This window comes from Brienomyrus brachyistius, chromosome 2 (genome assembly GCF_023856365.1).
Source record: "Brienomyrus brachyistius isolate T26 chromosome 2, BBRACH_0.4, whole genome shotgun sequence".
NCBI lineage: Eukaryota > Metazoa > Chordata > Actinopteri > Osteoglossiformes > Mormyridae > Brienomyrus > Brienomyrus brachyistius.
In genome coordinates, this window is record NC_064534.1 from 3,529,553 (window position 1) to 3,549,403 (window position 19,851).

General features: G+C 49.1%; 1 protein-coding gene and 1 long non-coding RNA gene across 4 annotated transcripts; one reads left to right on the forward strand and one right to left on the reverse strand.

Annotated features, from left to right (window-relative positions):
- The first annotated feature begins 1,595 nt into the window (after window positions 1–1,595).
- On the forward strand, window positions 1,596–14,744 carry LOC125721960 (LIM domain transcription factor LMO4-B-like). Of its 2 annotated transcripts, none has more exons than XM_048998203.1 (5): window positions 1,596–1,772; window positions 7,635–7,853; window positions 12,737–12,833; window positions 13,526–13,693; window positions 13,991–14,744. In XM_048998203.1, exons 2-5 carry the CDS (start codon window positions 7,642–7,644, stop codon window positions 13,997–13,999), a joined length of 486 nt encoding a protein of 161 aa, XP_048854160.1. In that variant the 5' UTR covers window positions 1,596–1,772; window positions 7,635–7,641; the 3' UTR covers window positions 14,000–14,744. The 2 variants fall into 2 exon arrangements, with proteins under 2 accessions (XP_048854160.1, XP_048854158.1); XM_048998201.1 differs by having other exon boundaries at window positions 1,604–2,134.
- Window positions 14,745–15,536: 792 nt separating this feature from the next.
- LOC125721977 (uncharacterized) lies at window positions 15,537–19,625 on the reverse strand. 2 transcript variants are annotated; one of them, XR_007386037.1, is made up of 2 exons: window positions 19,528–19,625; window positions 15,537–16,631 (listed from the first exon to the last, which is right to left on the reverse strand). It is a non-coding gene; the product is annotated as an uncharacterized LOC125721977 (long non-coding RNA). The 2 variants fall into 2 exon arrangements; XR_007386035.1 differs by lacking the exon at window positions 19,528–19,625 and adding an exon at window positions 16,991–17,099.
- Window positions 19,626–19,851: the final 226 nt, after the last annotated feature.

The following is a 19,851-nucleotide window of genomic DNA, read 5'->3' on the forward strand; positions in this document are numbered from 1 at the left end:
GTGACGCCTGTAAATCGTATACATGTATATGAGGGCTGCATAGACGCACAATGAGCGGCTCCCTAGCTGCTGCCACTCATCGCTTCGCGGCTGATGTGTGTCTGAATAGGGCTCAAACGCCCGCTTTATGCCCCTTTGTCCCGGGTGGTGTCTGAAGTTTTTTATTATGTAAAAAACGATTCTGTCCCTCTGAATGGAGTTTCCTGGTCCTGCGACCTCGCTCCCAAAACTATCCTTGCATCTGCGCCCAGACCCCGAGCTCCTACATATTTATGAGCCATTTAAGCGCACTGGAATGTCAACACACCTCCACACGAACCGCCCACCTCTCCAGACAAGATCAATTTACTATCTGAATAGGGTAACCTTTTTGGATGCGGGATATTGCACTAATTGATCTGCACTCACAGATTACCACGCCCCCCGGGGTCGCGGAAAGGATTCAAGACAGAAGTTTCAAATTTTATATGAAAGTGTGTGGTGTCTGAATCACTGATCGGATTAATGTCGCGATTTTTTTTATTGAACGTTGGTATTATAAGGGCTGAAGGTTGGCCGTCGTAGTTTTAGTAATTCGGCGCGCTAATTTGTGTCGTGCAATAGGAACGCTTTTAATTTATTGCGCACACACATTCTTGTATGCATTGGCATCCAGTCTGTACCTACTTCTGTCCGGTCTCTGAAGTAGGCCTAGGAAGCGGTCCCTATTCACTGGGACCTCCCAGACATCCAAAAGCAATAAATGAAAGTCTAATTAAACTAATAAATCTTAAAAAGGGACAGAACCAGCCAATTATGTCCGATAGGTACACCTAATTAGCCACGTATGGCCCGTAGGTACACCCAATTACGCAGAGCCGTCGATCATCGCAAGAAAAAAAAAGTACATTGTTTGGCGCAAGCTATTCCAGGCTAATGTACGGCTATTTGCGCTCAAGGCTGCTAATGTAAGCAGGCTATTATAAAAGGCGTAGAGTAGATAATACAAACCCATGACGGGCAAGCTCCTAGGCATTTTAAAAAAGTAATTCATTGTTTAGTAGAAGTATCCACATTAATGCGAAACATAAAATCGTTTCAGAAGAATATCTGACAATCTGTGTATTTGACGATCAGGGCCTATGAACGTCTCTCTTTATAACTTCCTTAATAATGGAATTGAAATATAAAATGTAAGAATGGCTGTATTTAAAAAAAATGTATCAGTAACAGTGATTGTCAAGTTATAGTGTATGTGGGCTGCGTAATGATTTTTGTTTATATGAATCGGTGTGTTTCTGTGTATAATATGTTTATTTAAATGTATCGAACAGAGGCGTTCAAATGCAATCGTTTTGCACAAGATTTCCATCGGCATTTCAATAGATTAAGTGTCAAAAACGGTATTTCTGGAGACTAATCGAGGCAAAAGCCGGAGTTCAGTAGCGCAGTAATGAGCTGGTCCAGGTCGCGCGCGAGCACCCAGAGTGAGGCGTCCCCTCCTTATGGGAGCGGGGGGGGGGGGCGGCGACCTTCCTCGGCGCTGGTGATTACGGCCCAGCTAATGAGGGCCACGAGTGAGCGGGGGTCCGTTAAACAGACATCGATCACCCTGTCAGGCAGCGCCACACCCCGCACCGGCCGGGGCTCCGTGACGTCGCACGGAAGGCATTAAAAGCTCCGACCGTCGGCGCTTCGTCAATCTGCGGGCGGCGTTGGCGTGGGAGTGTGCGTGTGCCCGTGCCCGGGAGGAGTGTGCGTGTGCCCAGGGGGCGGCGGCTGCAGAAACAAAAGTAATAGGCGCCGATACAACTTGTTCATTTCGCCTTTTTCGTGTTGAGCGGGCGGCTGCCGTTTGTTTCTATGGGCTCAGAACTTGTTAGTCTCCGGTTTCTGTAACGTCGCAGTCTTTTGTTTCCCGTCTCGTCCAGTTGATCGGTCGGTCCTCCGAAACTTTACGGTCCTGTGCTCGGGTCCACCGAGGCTCCTGGAGCAGCAGTAAGAGAAGCAGACTGGAGATCGGGCTCTATGTTGCTTATTTTGTTAGATAGACGCGGTAAACACGCGGTTTAATAATAAGAAGCACTCACCACACCTTTGGATTTTGATTGCTGGCTCGCTTTTGTGAAATAACTACGGACCAGCAGCTGCAGAGGTGAGTTCTTTTGTTTTCATGCTGATTTGTTTTCAGTTTTCTTTTGTGTCGATGGACAAGTTAAGGTCTGTAGTGTATTTTTGTACCTTTTCGGGTGGCGTATTGGGTGACAGCTATTGAATGGGGATGGCGCACTGAGATGAGGCATGGTTCTGTGTGGGGCTGGGGGCTGGAGAGGGATCAGACCCGGATCGAGGGCTGAAAGTGTCCCCGCTTCTTTGAAGTTCTCATCTCGGCGTGTCAGCCCCAGTTTCCCCGTTTGGGGGCAGGGGGAGGTTCGCCGAAAGCAGCTTCTCTTTCAAAATGCTAAGTTCAGCGGCTGTGTGTTAATTAAAACGAGACTTGTTTTAATGAAAGCGCGGTGCGTGTAGTTATGGTCCCTTAGTGCTTCATTATAAGAGGATTTATTACTGATCTGCTGTGCTGCCAGCACAAGTGAGGGCTATTTTCTTTTATATGGGTGATTTCCTGGTCATTCTCAACCTGCTCTCCATGTACTTTTAAAGTATTGTTAAATTTTAACGTGGAAGTAAAATTCCCTGCAAAATAATGGCATGTTATCCTAAAACAAGGTTAGGCAGCTAATTAAAATGAGATATGCTGACAGCTAAACAAACCGGGTGTAGTTTTATGTAACAAATAGTCAGGACGGTTAACCAACCCTAAAACTAAATAGAATATGCCTTGCCAAATAAGTGCAATTATTTTACTTCTGTAATAGTGTGAAGGTCGAATAAAGCTTAGGGTGTAATTTCGAAATAGTTTGAATGTATAAAAAGTTAGCCTTTAAGGTCTGAGATTAGCCTACTTTGGTCATATTTCGTAAACTAACATACGTGCAATTGTTAAAAAAAAAAAAAAAAAAAAACTATTTTCAGAACCTCTTTGGTAAATTCCCAGTTCTGGCTTTATCTCGTTTCGCTTGTTGGGTATTTTTGTGCAGTTTACGTGCAATTAATACTGCCCAAAAGTTGTGAGGCGATAACGCATGGTAACTCCCCCACCCGCACCCCCCAGCTATAAAATCATATGGTCAAATAGAAACGGCTTCGTCACCGAAGGGTAATTGAAGATTCTTGTTAATAGTTGTCAAGATTGCCCGGCTTCTTGGACTCTAGGGAAAAACACATGCATAGACATACTTGTGAATATTTTCTTTTTTTTTTTTTTTTTTTTTTTTTTAAAAAGCATTTAATAGGCTCATTCAGTGGAAGACTCCATCCCATAATTTAGACAGAATATCGAGTATCAAAGTCGGATCTCAATTTGAGGGAAACGATAACCCGGCCGAACTCCTTCAGATATGCATCTGCTGTATAGGTTCGGCGGCCCGGTTCGGTGCTGCTTTTGGACTCCTCATGGTGGTGTTGCTAGATTCCAGTTTCGCGCGATGACGGAATCCCGAGGTCCCACGCAGTGGTCCAGCATTCCGGTCCATTCGGTTTCCCCTATAGCGCAAAAGTCCTGTGAAACGAGAAGCCTGTAAAAATAAATAAATACATTAATAAAACCCCACAAGGAGGAGGAACTTTCCCAGTTTTGAAAATACTCCATTTTCTGTGTTCCGGTTCAGAAAGATCTGAAAACAAAAAAGCAAACGAGCTAAACTGGGTTTTGCAGGGACTGGTTACAATAATACGCGGAAATTTTGGGGAATCCGGGGTCAAATGGCACATTTACCGAGAAGGTCCACCCTGCCTGACCTCGGCAGCGAAGCTTCCCACGGCCTCGCGTGTCTTTGGAGAAGTGAGTGTTCCTCTTTTTACATGTGGTTTCTCCAGCTATTTTTAGCGGCTGCATATTTTTTATTTCCTCACTTGACCGTTTTCTGTATCTCGTCAGACAAATGTTGAGCTGAATGGTTCACTTTCCTTTTCAAGCTCAGCTTTATTATGCAGCAGTCACATTCTTGCGTTTTACAGAGGAATCGTGCTGCTCTTCCAGAAAGTTGCCCCTACACCCTTCAAAGTTGATATGGCCTGACCTGTTCTTTTCTGAGATGCAGGTCCTGAGTGAGGCAGGTGTGTAGAGTGACATTTCAGACCTAATGTTGCTGGGGAAGGTGTAGTCTGCCCTTGCTGGCCAGACCAGATCGAGCCATGGTATTTTAATTAAAAATATAAAAGCGAATCGAGGCATTGGCTAATGTCCTTGGAATTTCCGTCTGTCCATTAAGTCACGCTCAGTGTCCTGTGCCAAATTTCCCAGAAAGCAAGCGGGAGCAGTGAGTTCTATGACCACGTATGAATGGGACAGTGAAGTATTTCTGTATTTAACCAGGAGTTAGAAGGACAGCGTGTTTCGGGAAGCTGATGTCGCGTGTGGGGAAACGCGGGGATCGGTGCGATGGATCGGGACGTGTGCATGTATTGCGATGCATTGGCAGGATGTCTTTCATTCACCTGCAGCCAGAGCACATCTGCGGATGGTGGGGTGGGGGTGGGGTGGGGGTAGTTTAGCGGGAAGACGCGGCTTTCCCAGGGGAAACCTCTGCCATCCAAATAAGATTTTTCAGAGCAGGCATGGATTCGCTGTCGAGTAGGTAACAGCTGGTTCGCTTCCAAACTCAGCCCTCCTGTACTGCAATTGGTCGTCCATGGCAATTGCCCAGAGATCGTGAGGCGATTGGTGCGTTGGAGACCCGCCCGCGAGCCAAAGACACGGCTCAGGGTAGCGGACCAGGCCAGTCCTGCCACTGACACTTCATGAGAGCTAAAGTGGAAAGTAGGAAGTCGTCACACTCTTGCATGCAAAGCTGTAGTGGGAGGCGTGCTCCGTACCTGTGTGTCCCCCGAGGCTCACGCAGCCATGATTAAGTGTTCCCAGAACTTATCTGCTGCAATGCAAAAATATTCTCATGTTCATCTGTGTCTCCTGGGGCATTCTGGGAAGGATTTATTGCTCAGGTGGGTTTGAATCCCGGTGAAGAAGCATTCGTTCACTAGCCCCACCCTCTGTAAATCATGTTTAACACTCGTCATCAATATCACCCTGCCATTCCTCTGCACACCTGCCTCACTCACATTAGACCCCCCCCCCCCACACACACACACACACACACACACATACTCATTCATCTGAAAGCTCCCAGTCTTAGTCACTAGACTTCCTGTACCAGCACCCCCACCCCCGCCAGTTCAGGGTGTATGAGCCCAGACATCCCATATCATTTGGGGGGGGGGGGAGTTGGGGTATCAAACTCATATCCGCGGTGATGCTCCTGTCACGGGAAATGTCCTGTGATGTGGCCCGTGATGGGAAGGTTGCTGGTTCGACTCCCAGAGTCAGCACAGTGGTGTCGCCATTGGGCCCCTGAGTGAGGCCCTTAACCCCTGATTGCTGCAGGTTCTGTCTGACCCAGATTTCTCAAAATGTCACTTTGGGGAAGAAAAATTCTGCAAAACAATGTTTAAATGTAAATGAATAGCAGCTGGTTATGAAAAAGAAACGTTTTTAAGCTGATCGTTGAAGTTTTTCTGCTCCCAGAGTGACTGTTTGTGAACATTTACAGGTGATGCAGATATAAATAGGTCTGGTAGTTTCGGCCTTTGATCTGCAAACCACTTCTTAAGACGTTCATTTTGGTCACATATGAAGGGGTTGCAGATGATACAGTTCGTCCCATAAACTGTCCTATTAATTGAGGAGGAAATCTGTCTTTATGTAGCAGAACTTGGTCTGCTTCTTTGGGTGTGAATTGTATGTAAATGGAAAAAGGTCCATTTCATTTTGAAGGGGAATCATTCCCCCCTAAGTGAAATGTGATACGCCTAGGTCACCGGGACTCCAAGCCTTGGGACTGTGTGCTTGTTCTTTTGGGGGGGCCAAAATATTTTGTCAAAATATTTTTCCATCTTTGTCCCGATATTGTTGATTATTGATACATGTGACCTTTTTGGTTGACTGGCCTCTCCTGTTTCAGCCTGGAAGAGCCCCCCCCCCCCTTCTTTACAGTGAGGTGTTTGGGCCGGATCCTTATAGGTCCACGGGCCCCCACTGGGAGGCCATGCGTTTGTGGAAGCTCTGTTTCGCATTTGCTCGCGCAGCTACGCATTAACCTTGAGTGTGGGAAGGCGTCCTCCTGACTGAGCTCGGCTGATGGGACACAGCGTGCACCCCAGGAGTGAGTCAGATGGCCTTCCTGTGCTGGTGTTAACGCCGCTGACTGCTGCCTGACCTTTCAATCAAAAGGTCGCGGGTCTGACCCCAGTCGTGACCTCTGAGCTGGCTTTAGCCCGCGTTTCCTGTCAAGAGGAAAAAAATCACCCGGAGGAAGCGATCCAAGATGGCTGCCCAGATGTGACTCCGGGCTCGCGCCCTCTGACGCAAACTCATTTAACGTGGAGTGTCTGTGCTCTCGGTGTGGGAATCTGGAGGATTGTCCTTTGGTGGTGTTGTGGGGATTGGTAGGTATGTTTGTCATCTGTGGTATAGGATTAATGACTGTGGAAAATGCCGTTTGTGTCCAAATAAACCCATATATAATTATGTTTTTAAGGGTGAATTCCTCTCGCCGGTTTATAACGCAGTGATATGTTAAACTATAATTTTGTGGTGGGCTTGAACAGGCCTTTAAGTCGAGGGTGTGGGTCCTGTTTGTGTCCTCATGTCATGAGAAGTGTCACACTAACAATGAGTTAATATATAGTTTAGGAATTCAGTTGGTTTTTATTGAAAAATCTGGTTAGAATGTGCTAGTAACACTCTGGGACTGTGTAGTGACCACCATGAAGTGCCCCCCCCCCCGGCTGGTCCTTTACCTTGACCTTTGTAAATCAAAGGTTCACTCTGTACAAGGGGTTTAATCAACCCCCCTGCCCTACCCCCCAATGCCCAATCTGTCTATCGGAGTTTATCTGGTTCAGTTAAGAGTGAGTTCTCCAGCAGGGTGCACTGGTCAGGTGACGGGGCCGAGAGGGGCTGCTTTATGGTTTGCCTGGACCGGTTTTCCGTTTGTCCTGATGCAGAGTCCTGCTCCCGATCAGGCTGGTGGGGGTACCTACAGCCATACGGACCTGGTTCCACTTCCAGAATTCTTACTGTTCCACTTCCGGTTCCAAAAGTTTTCACTGCCTGGGTACTAGATAATATCAGTTATCTCTGCTTCACTAATGAAGTTAAAGGTGTCAGGAGTGTCTCTCGATTTTAATCCGATCCTTTAGGACTTTCTGACATTTCATAAATGGAAAGATTGCTGTTAGATTACATTTCAGAGAAATATTTTGAGGAGGAAAGATCTATAGATGGTACAGTTAACTGCTAATAATGATTATTCTTACACTTATTCTGGTAAGAACTAGCAGATACGCAGCCTGCCAGCTGGGTTTTGTCAGTCCTGTATCTGAAGGTTAATCTTATCCTACTTTCCATTGAAAAATTGAATTGTGGTTAAACGTTGCTCTGGAGGTCAGAGATCTGCACTGGCAGCTGGGTGGACGTCTCCGTGGCCGTAACCGGGCTTGTGCCTAACATCAGTGTCCCTCTCCGGCTCCCCCTGCAGGCCCGCCATGGTGAACAGCCAGGTGCCCGGCGGCAGCCCCCCCAGGGCCTGTGCGGGATGTGGGGGCCGCATCGCTGACCGCTTCCTGCTCTTCTCCATGGACCGATACTGGCACACGCGCTGCCTCAAGTGCTCCTGCTGCCAAGCCCAGCTGGGCAAGATTGGCAGCACCTGCTACAGCAAGGGCGGCATGGTGCTCTGCCGGGATGACTACATCAGGTGAGGGGCCCGGGGGTGTGGTCAGGGGTGGGGTTACGGCGGTATGGTGCTCTGCCGGGACGACTACATCAGGTGAGGTTTGGGCTGGAACCTTGATGGAGGTTGGCACTTGGCTCCTCATTGACGTGGAACCCTTAATCTTAGATGCTCTTTTCCTAACACTAGACCGGGTGGGGTGGGGTGGGGTGGGGGTGGAGCCCCCTTCAGGAGTCACAGGGAATTGCAGTCAAACACAATTGTGTACTGTGGAGCAATCTGAAGATGCGAATGTGCCTGCATGGCTATTCGGGGGAAAGCCATCCAAACCCAGCCAGGATGTGTAGAATTCACACACAGAGCAGGGTCTGGGTTCGAACCCATGACCCTGGAGGTGTCGACCTTCACCATCAGTTGTACTTTCTGACCTGACGTTGCAGTAGCGGTGAGGAAGATGACCTAAAGCAGTTAGTGCTTACTGCACTGTAGTGACCCTGCGCTGTCAGCTCGGCTTCTGAACCAAAAAGCAAAGTATATTTAGCCCTCAAATGTTGCCCTGCACCAGAGATGTACAACGGGTCCTATAGGAACCAAAACCCTATCGGTGTGAGAGCCTTTTAATTAGTGCCTGATTTACACCTGAAACTCCAGGTGAGCAGGCTCGTTATCCAATTAATTGCTCCAGCAGAGCAATTAAGAGCCAGTGTCAAGTGAGATCCTGCACAGCCTGAGGGGAGCTGCGACGAAATGCAGGCCTGCGCAATCCCTGCGCTTCTGCGTCATGCTGCATGACATCAGCAGCCGTGTTAAAGGGAAACTCCCTGTCTGCTCTTACCTGTTTATCATCCCTAAAGGACTTGCGTTGTCACACTGACAACTTCAATATTGTGGTTATGTGTGAAATACCTACATGTCTAATGAAACATATAATTGAGGAGTGATACTTTATTAATCCTTTTGGGGAAATCTCTATTCACCAAACATTGCTCTCCGTGAGGTGACTGCAAGCTTGGAGGTCACGGCACAGGGTCAGTCAGTGTGCAGCAGCTCTGGGGTTAAAGATCCTTGTTCAAGGTCTCACGAAAACGTGATCGTTCTGCCAAAAAACCAGCAACCTTCTGATCACAAGCACATATCGTTCTTCTCACCGAGGACCAAACTTCAGATTTGTTTGAGGATGTTGTGTGGCTCAGAGGGTTAGAATACTGTGCCTGTGATTAGGACTTGAACCAGCAACCTACCGCAGTCAGCAGAGCGGTGTGACTGTTGGACCCCTGAGCAATACCCTTAACCTCTACTTGCTCCAGGGACTAGCTGGTCCTACTTAAATTTTGTAAATGAATAGTCGCTTGAAGTGTCACCAAGTCACCCCTGGGTACCAAACCAAGAAATGTTCATGTAGTTCAGTCTGGTTTTAAGGTCTGTGTGTGGTAATGGCTAAATCTTCTAGGGGAAAATAAGTTGTGATTTTCATATGTGGGGGGGGGCACTGCAACCTGATAATTTATACAACCAGCCAGTAATTGTTTCATTATCTCAGCCAACTGAAACAAAACACCCCAATCCAACTTGTTTTTAAAAGTCTGAGTACAGACTTGAAGTAAAAGTAGGCTTGTTTTCATAGCAGTAACTATGCTACACATAATTACTAGCTGTTTGCAGTTTGTTTCCAAGGTAACAAAGAACAACAACATTCTTCCAATTGCCGCTCACATTGGCTTGTTTGGTTTTGTGATCACACTGAAATATCAGCTTCCCGTTTTCAGCTGGTCGATAGTTACCCCAGCCTCCTGCTTTGTGAGCCAGCTCTCTGCTCTTGACTGTACTAATTAATGCCAAATTTCAAACGAGTTCGTGGGAAATGCTCTTGGTTTCACTCGACACGTGTAATGGGCTGACGATCCACCCAGTCTCCACCCGCGGTCTGGGAAAACGGTGTTACTCAAATCAACACGTGTCTGACACATGCTGTACATAACTCCCGCTTTTCTTGCGGCTTCGGGTCATTTTAGAGGGATCGTATTTCGCCGAGATGCTGGGGAGTCTGTTAGCTGGGAGCACACTTGTATTCTTGCACTCTAATCAATACGACGTTGACTTATTTGCCCCTGTTTGAAACGACGTGGTGCTAAAAGTGAGAGCCTCGCACATCTCCCCATGGTTTACAGGTTAGGGTGCTAGCACCCCCTAGCTCCCACCCCCCCTCCGCGCCGCTGCACTCCTAGCCAATCGCCGGCGGGATTGGCGGGATGTGTGCGTTGCCTGGGCCGCTTCTCAGAGACGTGTGGAATGGCGATTTGTCGCCGGGACGTCCATAATGTGCCGCGGTTTCCGGTGCTCAGGGAATGCTTTTCTCCGGCAGCGTTGGTGATAAATCCTACAGCCGCTGATCGGTTTGGCTTTACCGGTGACTCGACAAAGCTGCCCGAGGAGGCTCTCTCCCACCTTCGTACTTTGGAAGCCATTAATATCCAGAAGTAGTACTTTCCACGTCCAGTGATTGCACCGCCACAGACGGTCAGCATCTCAAAGAGGTGTGGTCTTCCCGGATTCGTTAATCTGCTCGTTTCGTGCGCGGAGCATGTGATGCGTTCCGGGATCAGCCCGTCCTCCCGAGGAGGGCGTGAGGCTATTTTAAATCCCATTAACGGAGCAGTGGGTATCTTTCTTCGCACTTTTAGGTTACCTGTTTCGCTGACCCCTGACTCTGCTGTAAAGGATCCTATTTTCAGCCTTGCCGGTGATGCCATACAGCACCATGCATCTTTAGCTGCTTTTATTCTGATTGACTAGAATATTGTCGTGCACAGGAATAAATGCCTGGAAACGGTATAGTTCAGTTTTGGGGTATGCAGGTGGGGGGAGGGAAGGTCACACAAGCTGTGCACGTCCTGTCCGGAGGCATTTAATGCGATAAGAACCCGAATGGTGTGCGTATATCAGGGCTACGGGGATGTGGCACTGCTATCTCTAGATTTCTCGCCTGCAGTCCACGGACAGGCCCTGTTTTTAAGGCAGTGATGCTCAGCAACTTTTTGAGCAGTGCTGCCAGGGAACTGCCAACCAGGCGAGAGAAGGGGTGACTCTCGGTGATCGTGGAAAATTGCTCACCACCAATCAAAGTTTTTCAATTTGAAATTGGTTGCCCAATATCATTGGGAAAGTGCCTAAGCGTCATTGCTGAAAACGTTACTGTACACACCCATTGAAAAACAATAACCAAGCTGTACGAAAGGGCAGTAATGTCAGTCAGGTTGGATAAGTGTCAATTCCGATATTAAATCCTGTACTCTTAGTAAGTTTTTCCAGTGCCTGGAAAATCCTGGAAGCAGTTTAGTGGCTGTTTGTGAACAGCATGAGGGTGTCTGGACAGTGTTTGGCTCAGGACCATAGTGCAGGCCGGGGATCGCCCTAGGTTTGGTGCCGCCTGTAGGGACCGGCGCTGCGATGCTGGTTTGGGCCGTACCTGGCTCTGTGGTGGCACCAGCGCCGTCAGCTCCGGTTCCACCTTACGCTCCAGAGTAAATAGCCGCGTGGGGGGGGGGGGGGGGGGAGGCGGGGCGGGCAGCCAGAGTATACAGGAGGAAAACATTAAAGATGGTGCAATCCAGACAGAACTCTGTCAAACGGTGGATTCATACCTCGGTTATTGGAACAGAAATTTAAAGGTGACCCAGATTTTTAAAGAAATTCTGTTTGGGAGTCTGGAGTGTTTAATTATCAATTCGCCATCTACCCAGAAGTCTGAGGGGCAGTGGAAAGACTGATGTCACAGGATACCGCTGGCCTTCGCTTGTCTATTTTTAACGGTTTTCAGTGTGGTGGTGGGGGGCAGCCTCTCCGAATGCAGCCTGCATGCATCTTCCAGCATTGTCACGCGTTTGTAAATGGCAGCATATTAAATATGTATAATATAGTTAATCAAAAGGGCAGGCCTTCATTGCCAAATTGCACCGCATGGGGACTGGAGCCTGATAAAAGGACAAACATTAATTAGCAGCAACGCAGTTTCTCACTGGCATCTCTTATTGAATCACTGTTTGAATTAAGATCAAAAATTCATTACTGTGTGCAGAGCTGGTATTGTGGGGGGGGGGGGGGGTGAATGGGGGGGTCCACTTGGTGCTGCAGTATTAGTGTATCGAAGTGCTACAAAAGAGTGGCTGGGGTTCGTTAACTGCACATTTAATGTACTGTTGGGAATCAGGCCGCTGGGTCCGGCGTGAGGGTACAATGCCTGCCCGGGAATCAGGCCGCGGGGTCCGGCGTGAGGGTACAATGCCCGCCCGGGAATCGGGCCGCGGGGTCCGGCGTGAGGGTACAATGCCCGCCCGGGAATCGGGCCGCGGGATCCGGCGTGAGGGTACAATGCCCGCCCGGGAATCGGGCCGCGGGGTCCGGCGTGAGGGTACAATGCCCGCCCGGGAATCGGGCCGCGGGGTCCGGCGTGAGGGTACAATGCCCGCCCGGGAATCGGGCCGCGGGGTCCGGCGTGAGGGTACAATGCCCGCCCGGGAATCGGGCCGCGGGGTCCGGCGTGAGGGTGCGACGAGGAGACTGGGTCAATTAAATAAATGAAGGTCCTTCCACACTGTGTTGGGCTGTCTAAGTCACCCATGGTGGTGTTGGCCTCCCGCACGCTAATTATCTGCACCCCCCCCCCCCCCCCAGTTGGAGCCCTGTGCCAGTCCTGAGCCACTTTCAGCAGCACAATGCAGTTAGTCTTTTCCAGAATGGGCTACGGGCACCGTGTGGGGCATCTCTCACATGTGTGCTGTTTCATGGGGGATGAGCCCCCCCCACCTTAGCCCACTGTGAAACTCTTCTGTTGCTGGAGGAGATGCCCCCCTGCCCCCCACCTTTTGGGGAGGGTCTAACGAGACTGGCGCTCCGTGTCCTTTGTACAGGCTATTTGGACACAGCGGGGCTTGCAGTGCCTGTGGCCAGTCCATCCCTGCCAATGAGATGGTGATGCGGGCCCAAGGAAACGTGTACCACCTTCAGGTAAGTCCGCAGCGCCGCCGCTGGGCACACTCTGTCGGACCCCACCCTGCCCTTAACCATAGTAACCAAACAAGTAACACAGTAACCAAACAAAATACAAAACTTTTGACAATTTTAGTTATATGATTGCAGCCATAGATTTTTCAAAATTTTTCTCTTAGACCAAAATAATTGTCCCCACGATAAAATAACATGTTTTTATCACATTGCGAGGACATTTTAGTCCCCAAAATGTAATACACACACACACACACACATACACACACACACTCCATATCATCTCAAAGCAGCCAATTTTCAAAGAGTAGGGATTCATGGTCATTTTTAACCTGTGTGGATTCAGGCTCTGGCCTGGAGGAGGTTATACTCACCACTGGACTCAGCAGCCAGGGGTCACAGGACCACACTGAGATTGAATTGTGTGGGGGGAGGGGGGTAACATTTTGTTTGTTGAAGTTGAACCTTGGTACTGGAAAAATAACTCATTTTAAAATGACTAACTGGAGCAATACGAACGAAATGCTCCATTTAAAAACCAAGGTAACCGACAGAGCCGAAAGCCGGGGGGTGGTGAGACTGTGCCATAGAGCTCGAACCCGGACCCGGACCCGGAGGACACGCTGTCCTGTACCGTTCCTGCCCCTTGGACCAATATGCTGCTTCTCACACAAGTTCTTGCCTCCTCTCCCCAGTGCTTCACTTGCGCCACCTGCAGGAACCGGCTGGTGCCGGGCGATCGATTCCATTACGTCAACGGCACCATCTTCTGTGAGCACGACCGCCCCGGTGGAGGGAGTGGGACCCTGCTCAGCAGCCACCTGCCCCCCCTGCAGGGCAACACAGTGCTGCCTGACCAGAAGGTGAGGTGTGGGTGGCATGCAACCCCCAGAAACCATGTCCCCGAAGATGTCAGTGGTGCTCCTTGGGAAAGCTATACTCCAGATGGTGTTTAAAGCACCTTAACCAGTTATAGCAGGAAGGGACTGGATCCTGTACTGTGCTGGATCAGCCTCCGTCCAGGAGTGTGCATGCATCAGACAGTGATATTTTATTGAAGTCTCTGTGCCTTACAATCTGTCAACATGGCTGATGGACCTCTCTCTCTCTCTCTCTGTCTGTCTGTCTCTCTGTCTGCCTGTCTGTCTGTCTCTCTCTAGGTGTGCTGAGGTGTCTGTCTGCAGCTGCAGTGTGCCTTTGCCCCTCCTGCCTCTGACCCATCAGTCATCTTGCCAAGACTCCACTCTGGTGTCGCTGTCGTATGCCCCCCCCCCCCCCCCAAAAAAAAAAAAAAACGCACCCTGCTATCAAGCTGTCGCTGGACCACAATCGCTTTGAGACACCAACGTGCTTTTCATGTAAATGTGTTTGTGTTTGAGCGAGCGGCTCAAAGCCCCAGGACAATCGCAAGGCATCACCGGGTGGCCCCCAGCCCCACGGTCTCACGGGGGGGGGGGGTGGACTGCATCTCTCATAGCCAAGGAATCAGTATGGGGGGGGGGCTGTGTGGGCGGAGGGGGACTAAGGACTGAGATACATCACCCGTTCTGCCTCAGAAACATTTAGCAGACTCATTAGCAGATTTAAGACCCCCCCCTCCCTTCAAAAAAAGTGTTCTGTTTAACATTTGTCTTGTTTAACAATTGTACCCTGAAGATGGACCAGCTAAGGGGTGAAGCCAGAGGTTAAATGGGAAGGGTGGGATGGCTACTGCCGTAAGGGATTCTGTAAAATTTGGGGGGGTTGGAGGGTGGGACAGAACTGTAAATATGTTTGGGTTTTCTTTTTTAAAAACGGGACTGTATGTTCTGTGTTTGGATTATATAGCTTCTACATTTTATTTACCAATGGATGTCTTTAAGATACTGTACTCCGTGTGAGAAAGTCGCTTATTAAACGATGACAGTGACGATCGCGGAGCTGTGTCGCGTCTGTCTGTGGTCGCTTAGCCGACCCACGGCGTGTCTTACTGGCGGCTCGGTCAGCGGGAAGCGGAGCCGTCCGGGGCGTGGAGAACACGGCCGATTAGCCACGGGAGCAGAATTAAACTGACCGTTATGGAAGCAATTAAGTGAGCGCTGCGTCCCCTTTGCAAAGGATTATGGGAGGCTGAACCCCGGACCGGTTGTGCAGTCGGATTTAATGATACATACTCAGAGATCCAGGCTAATTACAAGGGTGGCAGGCTTCCGTTTGAAACTTAAGGCAGCAGCCTAGTGAATTTCATTGTTTACCAATTCTTTAACTAATTTGTTTTTGTTGAAAATAGCTCACCAGGTCTCTGAGCTTACTATGCTTCCAGCTCATTCCACTCTAGTTATTACTAAGTATTGCATAAAAAAACACACAAATTGCACATTTTTCGTTTTAAACCACCTAGCACACTTAATTGGCTAGTTATGTCCAGGGTGGGTTGATAGATGCCTTGGCTTTCTAAAACTATTTTTTTGTCCATCTCTGTCTTATTCGAAGAAAGTGAATGGGACAAAGAACTCCATTCGGGTTTCCATGGAGAGGAAGTTGACAGACGTGAGTACTGTCAGTTTGTCAATTATGAAGAGGCACTCAATCAAGGTTTATGTATTCAAATTAGTTCAGTAAATTTACATGGATCCGAAACCGTACAGAAAGCAGGCAGTCTTAACAGTACGGTGTGTGTGCGTGTTTGTGTGTGTTGGGGGGGATATGACACGGCTTAAGTGCTGATACGGCATCAATTATTTATTGCACGTCTGGCAGAGACGCATCAGGCAAATTCATTAACGTATGCAAATGCTCATAATTGCAATTATCGTCATATCTTGATAAGGAAATAAGAAGGCTTCGCGCAATCCGAATCCCACAGCACAGCGAGTTGTGCTTTGCATTCAAACCAATCAAGTCTCATCTGCATATTGCTAATTAGCTGAACATATTCAGGTGCCAATTAGCAGGTCTCATAAATAGATTCTCTCGGCTACGAGTCTTTCTTCTTCCCCCTGAAAAGTTTGCAGGTATATAGACTTGTACGACAGGAGTCGCATACCAAAGTGTTTATATTCACTAATTAATCAAATTAACACATGCAAATGAGTGTAATTGCACTGAGCTTCTTCACCTCCTGCTAAGTAAAAAACCGCCAAAGAAAAAGACAGGCCTGGATATTTTTGTATGCGGTATCCCAATAAAAGAGTGCCGCGTTCAGCCTCCCCTGTGGGGCGGGCCCCTGTCCGTGTGACGGGCCTCTGTCCGGGCTGCCAGCGGAGCCTCTATCCGCAGACAGTAGACAGGTGGTGTGCAATGAATCATTTCCACAGCTGAATGCGCTCCCGGTGCAGGAGAGTCTTTGAAATGATGTAAAGTCTTTTTTCCGGGCAGTTAATGACTTCTGTGCGAGCCTGCACAACAGGGAGGAGGACTCGCGGAACCGAGGAAAGAAAAAACAACTCGGGGAAGTGGTGACAGTCCCAGCACACCGGAGCTGTGTACGGGATGCATGCATGTCGGGGGGAGGCTGATCAGCGGGTTCAGCTTCGCACTGAGCCCTAAACGGCTTTTACCCGATCCCTGACCTGCGGGTTGCGGTATCCACCTCAGCCGGGAAACGCCGGGTTCTCCGCCGCTCTGCACGACTGGGCAACAGGGCATCGCCCGCGGCTCGCAGGCGTCCGGATTTGGACCGATACAACCGTTCGGCTTCTCTGAAGATGAAATGGTCCCGCAAGAGGACGGGGGCATCTGCGGGCTCTCCAGTCTTACGCTCCGGTACCGCTTAAGGGGAGCCCATGGTGGCGCTCAGGAGGACGTTACGCTCCGGCTCCACTGCGGAGATGAAACTCATGTTAACTATGTATGTGGGCAACCATTCAAAAGGAGGCATAAAACATTATTTATTTGGGGGGAGGAGCGCTTTGAAATAAACATCAAAGTTACGGTCTTCCCGTAGATTAATCAGCCGTTAACACGCGTCGACTGTTTAGTTATGGGAATTGAACCTTTAATGACGACGCGTTTTATTAGAATCTCCTGCTCCTAATAACCGGGTTTACACAGCTGGACGTAGTTGACTTTCATTATATACCAAAAAAGCCCGTAACTATCTGGCCGATGCTCAAAACATGTTTTACAGCAACGTGTTCCGATAAATGCACCGACTGACTTCAGGCGGACCGCTAACGGACCGAGCGCCGCTGTCCAAGACGGCCGGGCGTGACGGAAAGCCGCCCGTCGCCGGTCCCTCGGAGCCCTCGGTGTTTCTGCTACTAACGCAGAAGTACGCAGCTATCACTGAAGACTGCGAGAAAGAAAGTCAAAGGAGGGGAAAACTAACTAACTATGGATATAAAGTGATGCAGGATATTGAGAGGAAAAAGTTCCCCACCCAATCAGAATGCTTTGAATAATTAAACTGATCGGCTTAATTAGTTCAATTAAGTTAATTTGACCACGGAACATGGCCATATGGTGAGAGGAAACAAAAGAGGGGGGAACTAATTAAAAGTAAAATAATGAGGATTTTAATTAACTCGTTCCCCAGACGTCAGCAAGCAGCGATCTGGAGTCTGGTACCGTAATTAAAGTGCTGTAACGCTGGCAACATATCTTTTCTATTTTTTTCCCTTATTTTTTACAGTGAGGCCTCCATCCATCTAATTAAATCTGTAAATAAATTAGCGACATCGAGGGTTCCTGCTTGACTTAACACCCCGTGCACCTCGCCTGCTACCCACACCTCCCTAATAACTCCTGACACGCGTACACCTCTCCCTCGCCACACCCACTAATATTAACATTCATTTCAAATTGAAATCCTTTCAGTGTCATCCCAAGGTGGCAGTTCGGCCGTTCTGCCTAGCGTGTCCTCATCTATGTTGAGGGGTCACAGCATGCTTGTGACTGCAGGAAAACCTTGCAGGCATGTGTGTAGCGCCTCCACAAGGGCATCAGCACTCTGTACTATACTATGCTATACTATACTATAGTACACTATACTCGACCTACATGTGCGACTCATTATCAGTACACGGTTTTCCTCACTAACATATCTGAACTTTGCACCCGATCCCTGGGCTCCGACCACCCAGCATGCAGCCCTGGATGGTTCCCGCGGCAGAGGGATGGCGACGGAAGTTGTTGCCGGGCAGAGTCCGGGAGGCGAGAGCTTCTCATCCCTGAGGAAGGTACTTCTCCTAAATTTCTCCAATTAAAGACACAGGTCTTTGGATGAATGGAACTGAAGTCTCTTTGAACAAAACGGTGAGCCAACAAACAGGAAAAAAAAAGCACATTTCACCCTGTCGCTCAAAGGTGCCCCGACACACTTTACCCCCACCAAGGCCCCACCCCCTCAATTTTTCTGCCTTCCTTGGGAAGCAGTTTTTTTTAATTAAAAGATGAGTTCATTTTAAACAAACTAACGGCTCCCTAAGGTCTCCGCTGTACCGAGGATCTGCAGAGAGGCGGGGTATGATGTGTTGACACTCTGCCATTGATGATGTCTGGCTGGGACCATGTGTGTGACGTTGGGGGGGGAAGCGACACATGATCTATTGTTTACATCCCATCCCACTGCAAAATTGGGCTCTGGGCCGTTTGCCGAAATATTCTGGGAGTCGCAGGCATAACAGACGTGGTGGCTGGTCATGCATCCCTTGATGAGCTTAACATCGCCCCGGTGGTGCTTTGCGCTCCAGAGCGCCCCCAGCAGGCTGCGGGACTCCATGGCGATGATGAGTCACGTGGCTCTCCAGGTCTGAGAGAGGTCACGGCTCAGGCACTCCGCCAGGATGTCCGATTTGGGCTTTAGCCATCTGAGGATCCCCTAATCAGCCATGTTTGCATGTGCAAAATCTTCTGAGCGCTGGGAATCATCCATCCCTTAATCCTCGTGTCTTTAATCGCACAGGTTACCCATCAATTATGGCTGACTTAGCCGCCACACAGGTCCGCAAACGCAGTGCTGCATGTTAATCACCCTTAAAACACTGTGTTTAGCCCAGTGTCCAGAACCCTCTGCTCATTCCCAATACCTTTGTGCAAATTAGAATAATAATGGACTATTAGCATTGAGAACCTCCTAGTCAGGGTGTTCCCAGCCTTGTACCCTCTAGGTTGACCATGATCCTGTGCTGGATAAACAGTTGTGGTACATGGATGGATGGATTTATGGATGGATTTTCACTGACCGGAGTCATATCTCAAGTATTAGCTTTACCAATAGTTGCTGTGCGGAGCTTTGCCACGCAAAGCATGCTGGGAAAGGCATGATGGCACGTGATGAGAGTCGTCTGCAGAGCGGCCTGGCCTGGCTGCTCCCGCTGTGCTCAGGAGCTAATTAAAGCTGATTAGGGCATTAATGAGCCGCTTGGCCTGATCAAAGGACTATAGCCGCCGGGTTGGGTGTCTGTTTACCGGCCATAACCTGGGTGGGGGGTGGCTCTGCTTCCAGGACAGCGTGTTCTGTGCCTCACAATGTCACCAGAGCACCAGCCGAGGTCGTGCCACACGGAAAACGCCGGCACAGGAAGAAGAATCAAACAGGCCAATACGTGCCACACGGAGAAAAGAAGGGCAGCTGAAGCGAAGGCAGCTCCTGCTGCGGAGCCCTTAAGAGATGCACTTAACCCCAGAGGACAGACATCACAGCTGTGTAAATGCCGTAAATGTTGTAAGGTGCTTTGGCCAGAAGTGCCTGCTAAGTAACTAAGTGTACACTTACCGGCAGGGAGCCATGGAAACGGAGTAACACCTTCACATTGGCCGGCCTTCCTCTGAGGTAACTGGCCCCATCTCATCACGGATTGGTGGTTTACATCTCCACGGTTACGTCCGGAGCACCTTCGATAAAAGCTCAGCCAGTTTTACCTTTCATATAACGCAGCTTCTGCAGGCTGTGCACCCCCCGCCCCCCCCCCGGTAATTTCTACAGTTGAAGTACTCCTACATCCTATACTAATACTCATGCTAGCATTAAGCAAGGTTCTGCACCTCACCCAAGAACGAATTAAAAACTAAGATCTTAAACATAAAATAATGAAATATC

What these genes read in the sequence shown, in the direction of transcription:
- LOC125721960 (XM_048998203.1), top strand. Translation starts at nt 7,642, where the DNA reads ATGGTGAACAGCCAGGTGCCCGGCGGCAGCCCCCCCAGGGCCTGTGCG. An exon ending in TGCCGGGATGACTACATCAG is followed by an intron (nt 7,854 to 12,736) that starts GTGAGGGGCCCG and finishes TCCTTTGTACAG; the next exon opens with GCTATTTGGACACAGCGGGG. An exon ending in GAAACGTGTACCACCTTCAG is followed by an intron (nt 12,834 to 13,525) that starts GTAAGTCCGCAG and finishes TCCTCTCCCCAG; the next exon opens with TGCTTCACTTGCGCCACCTG.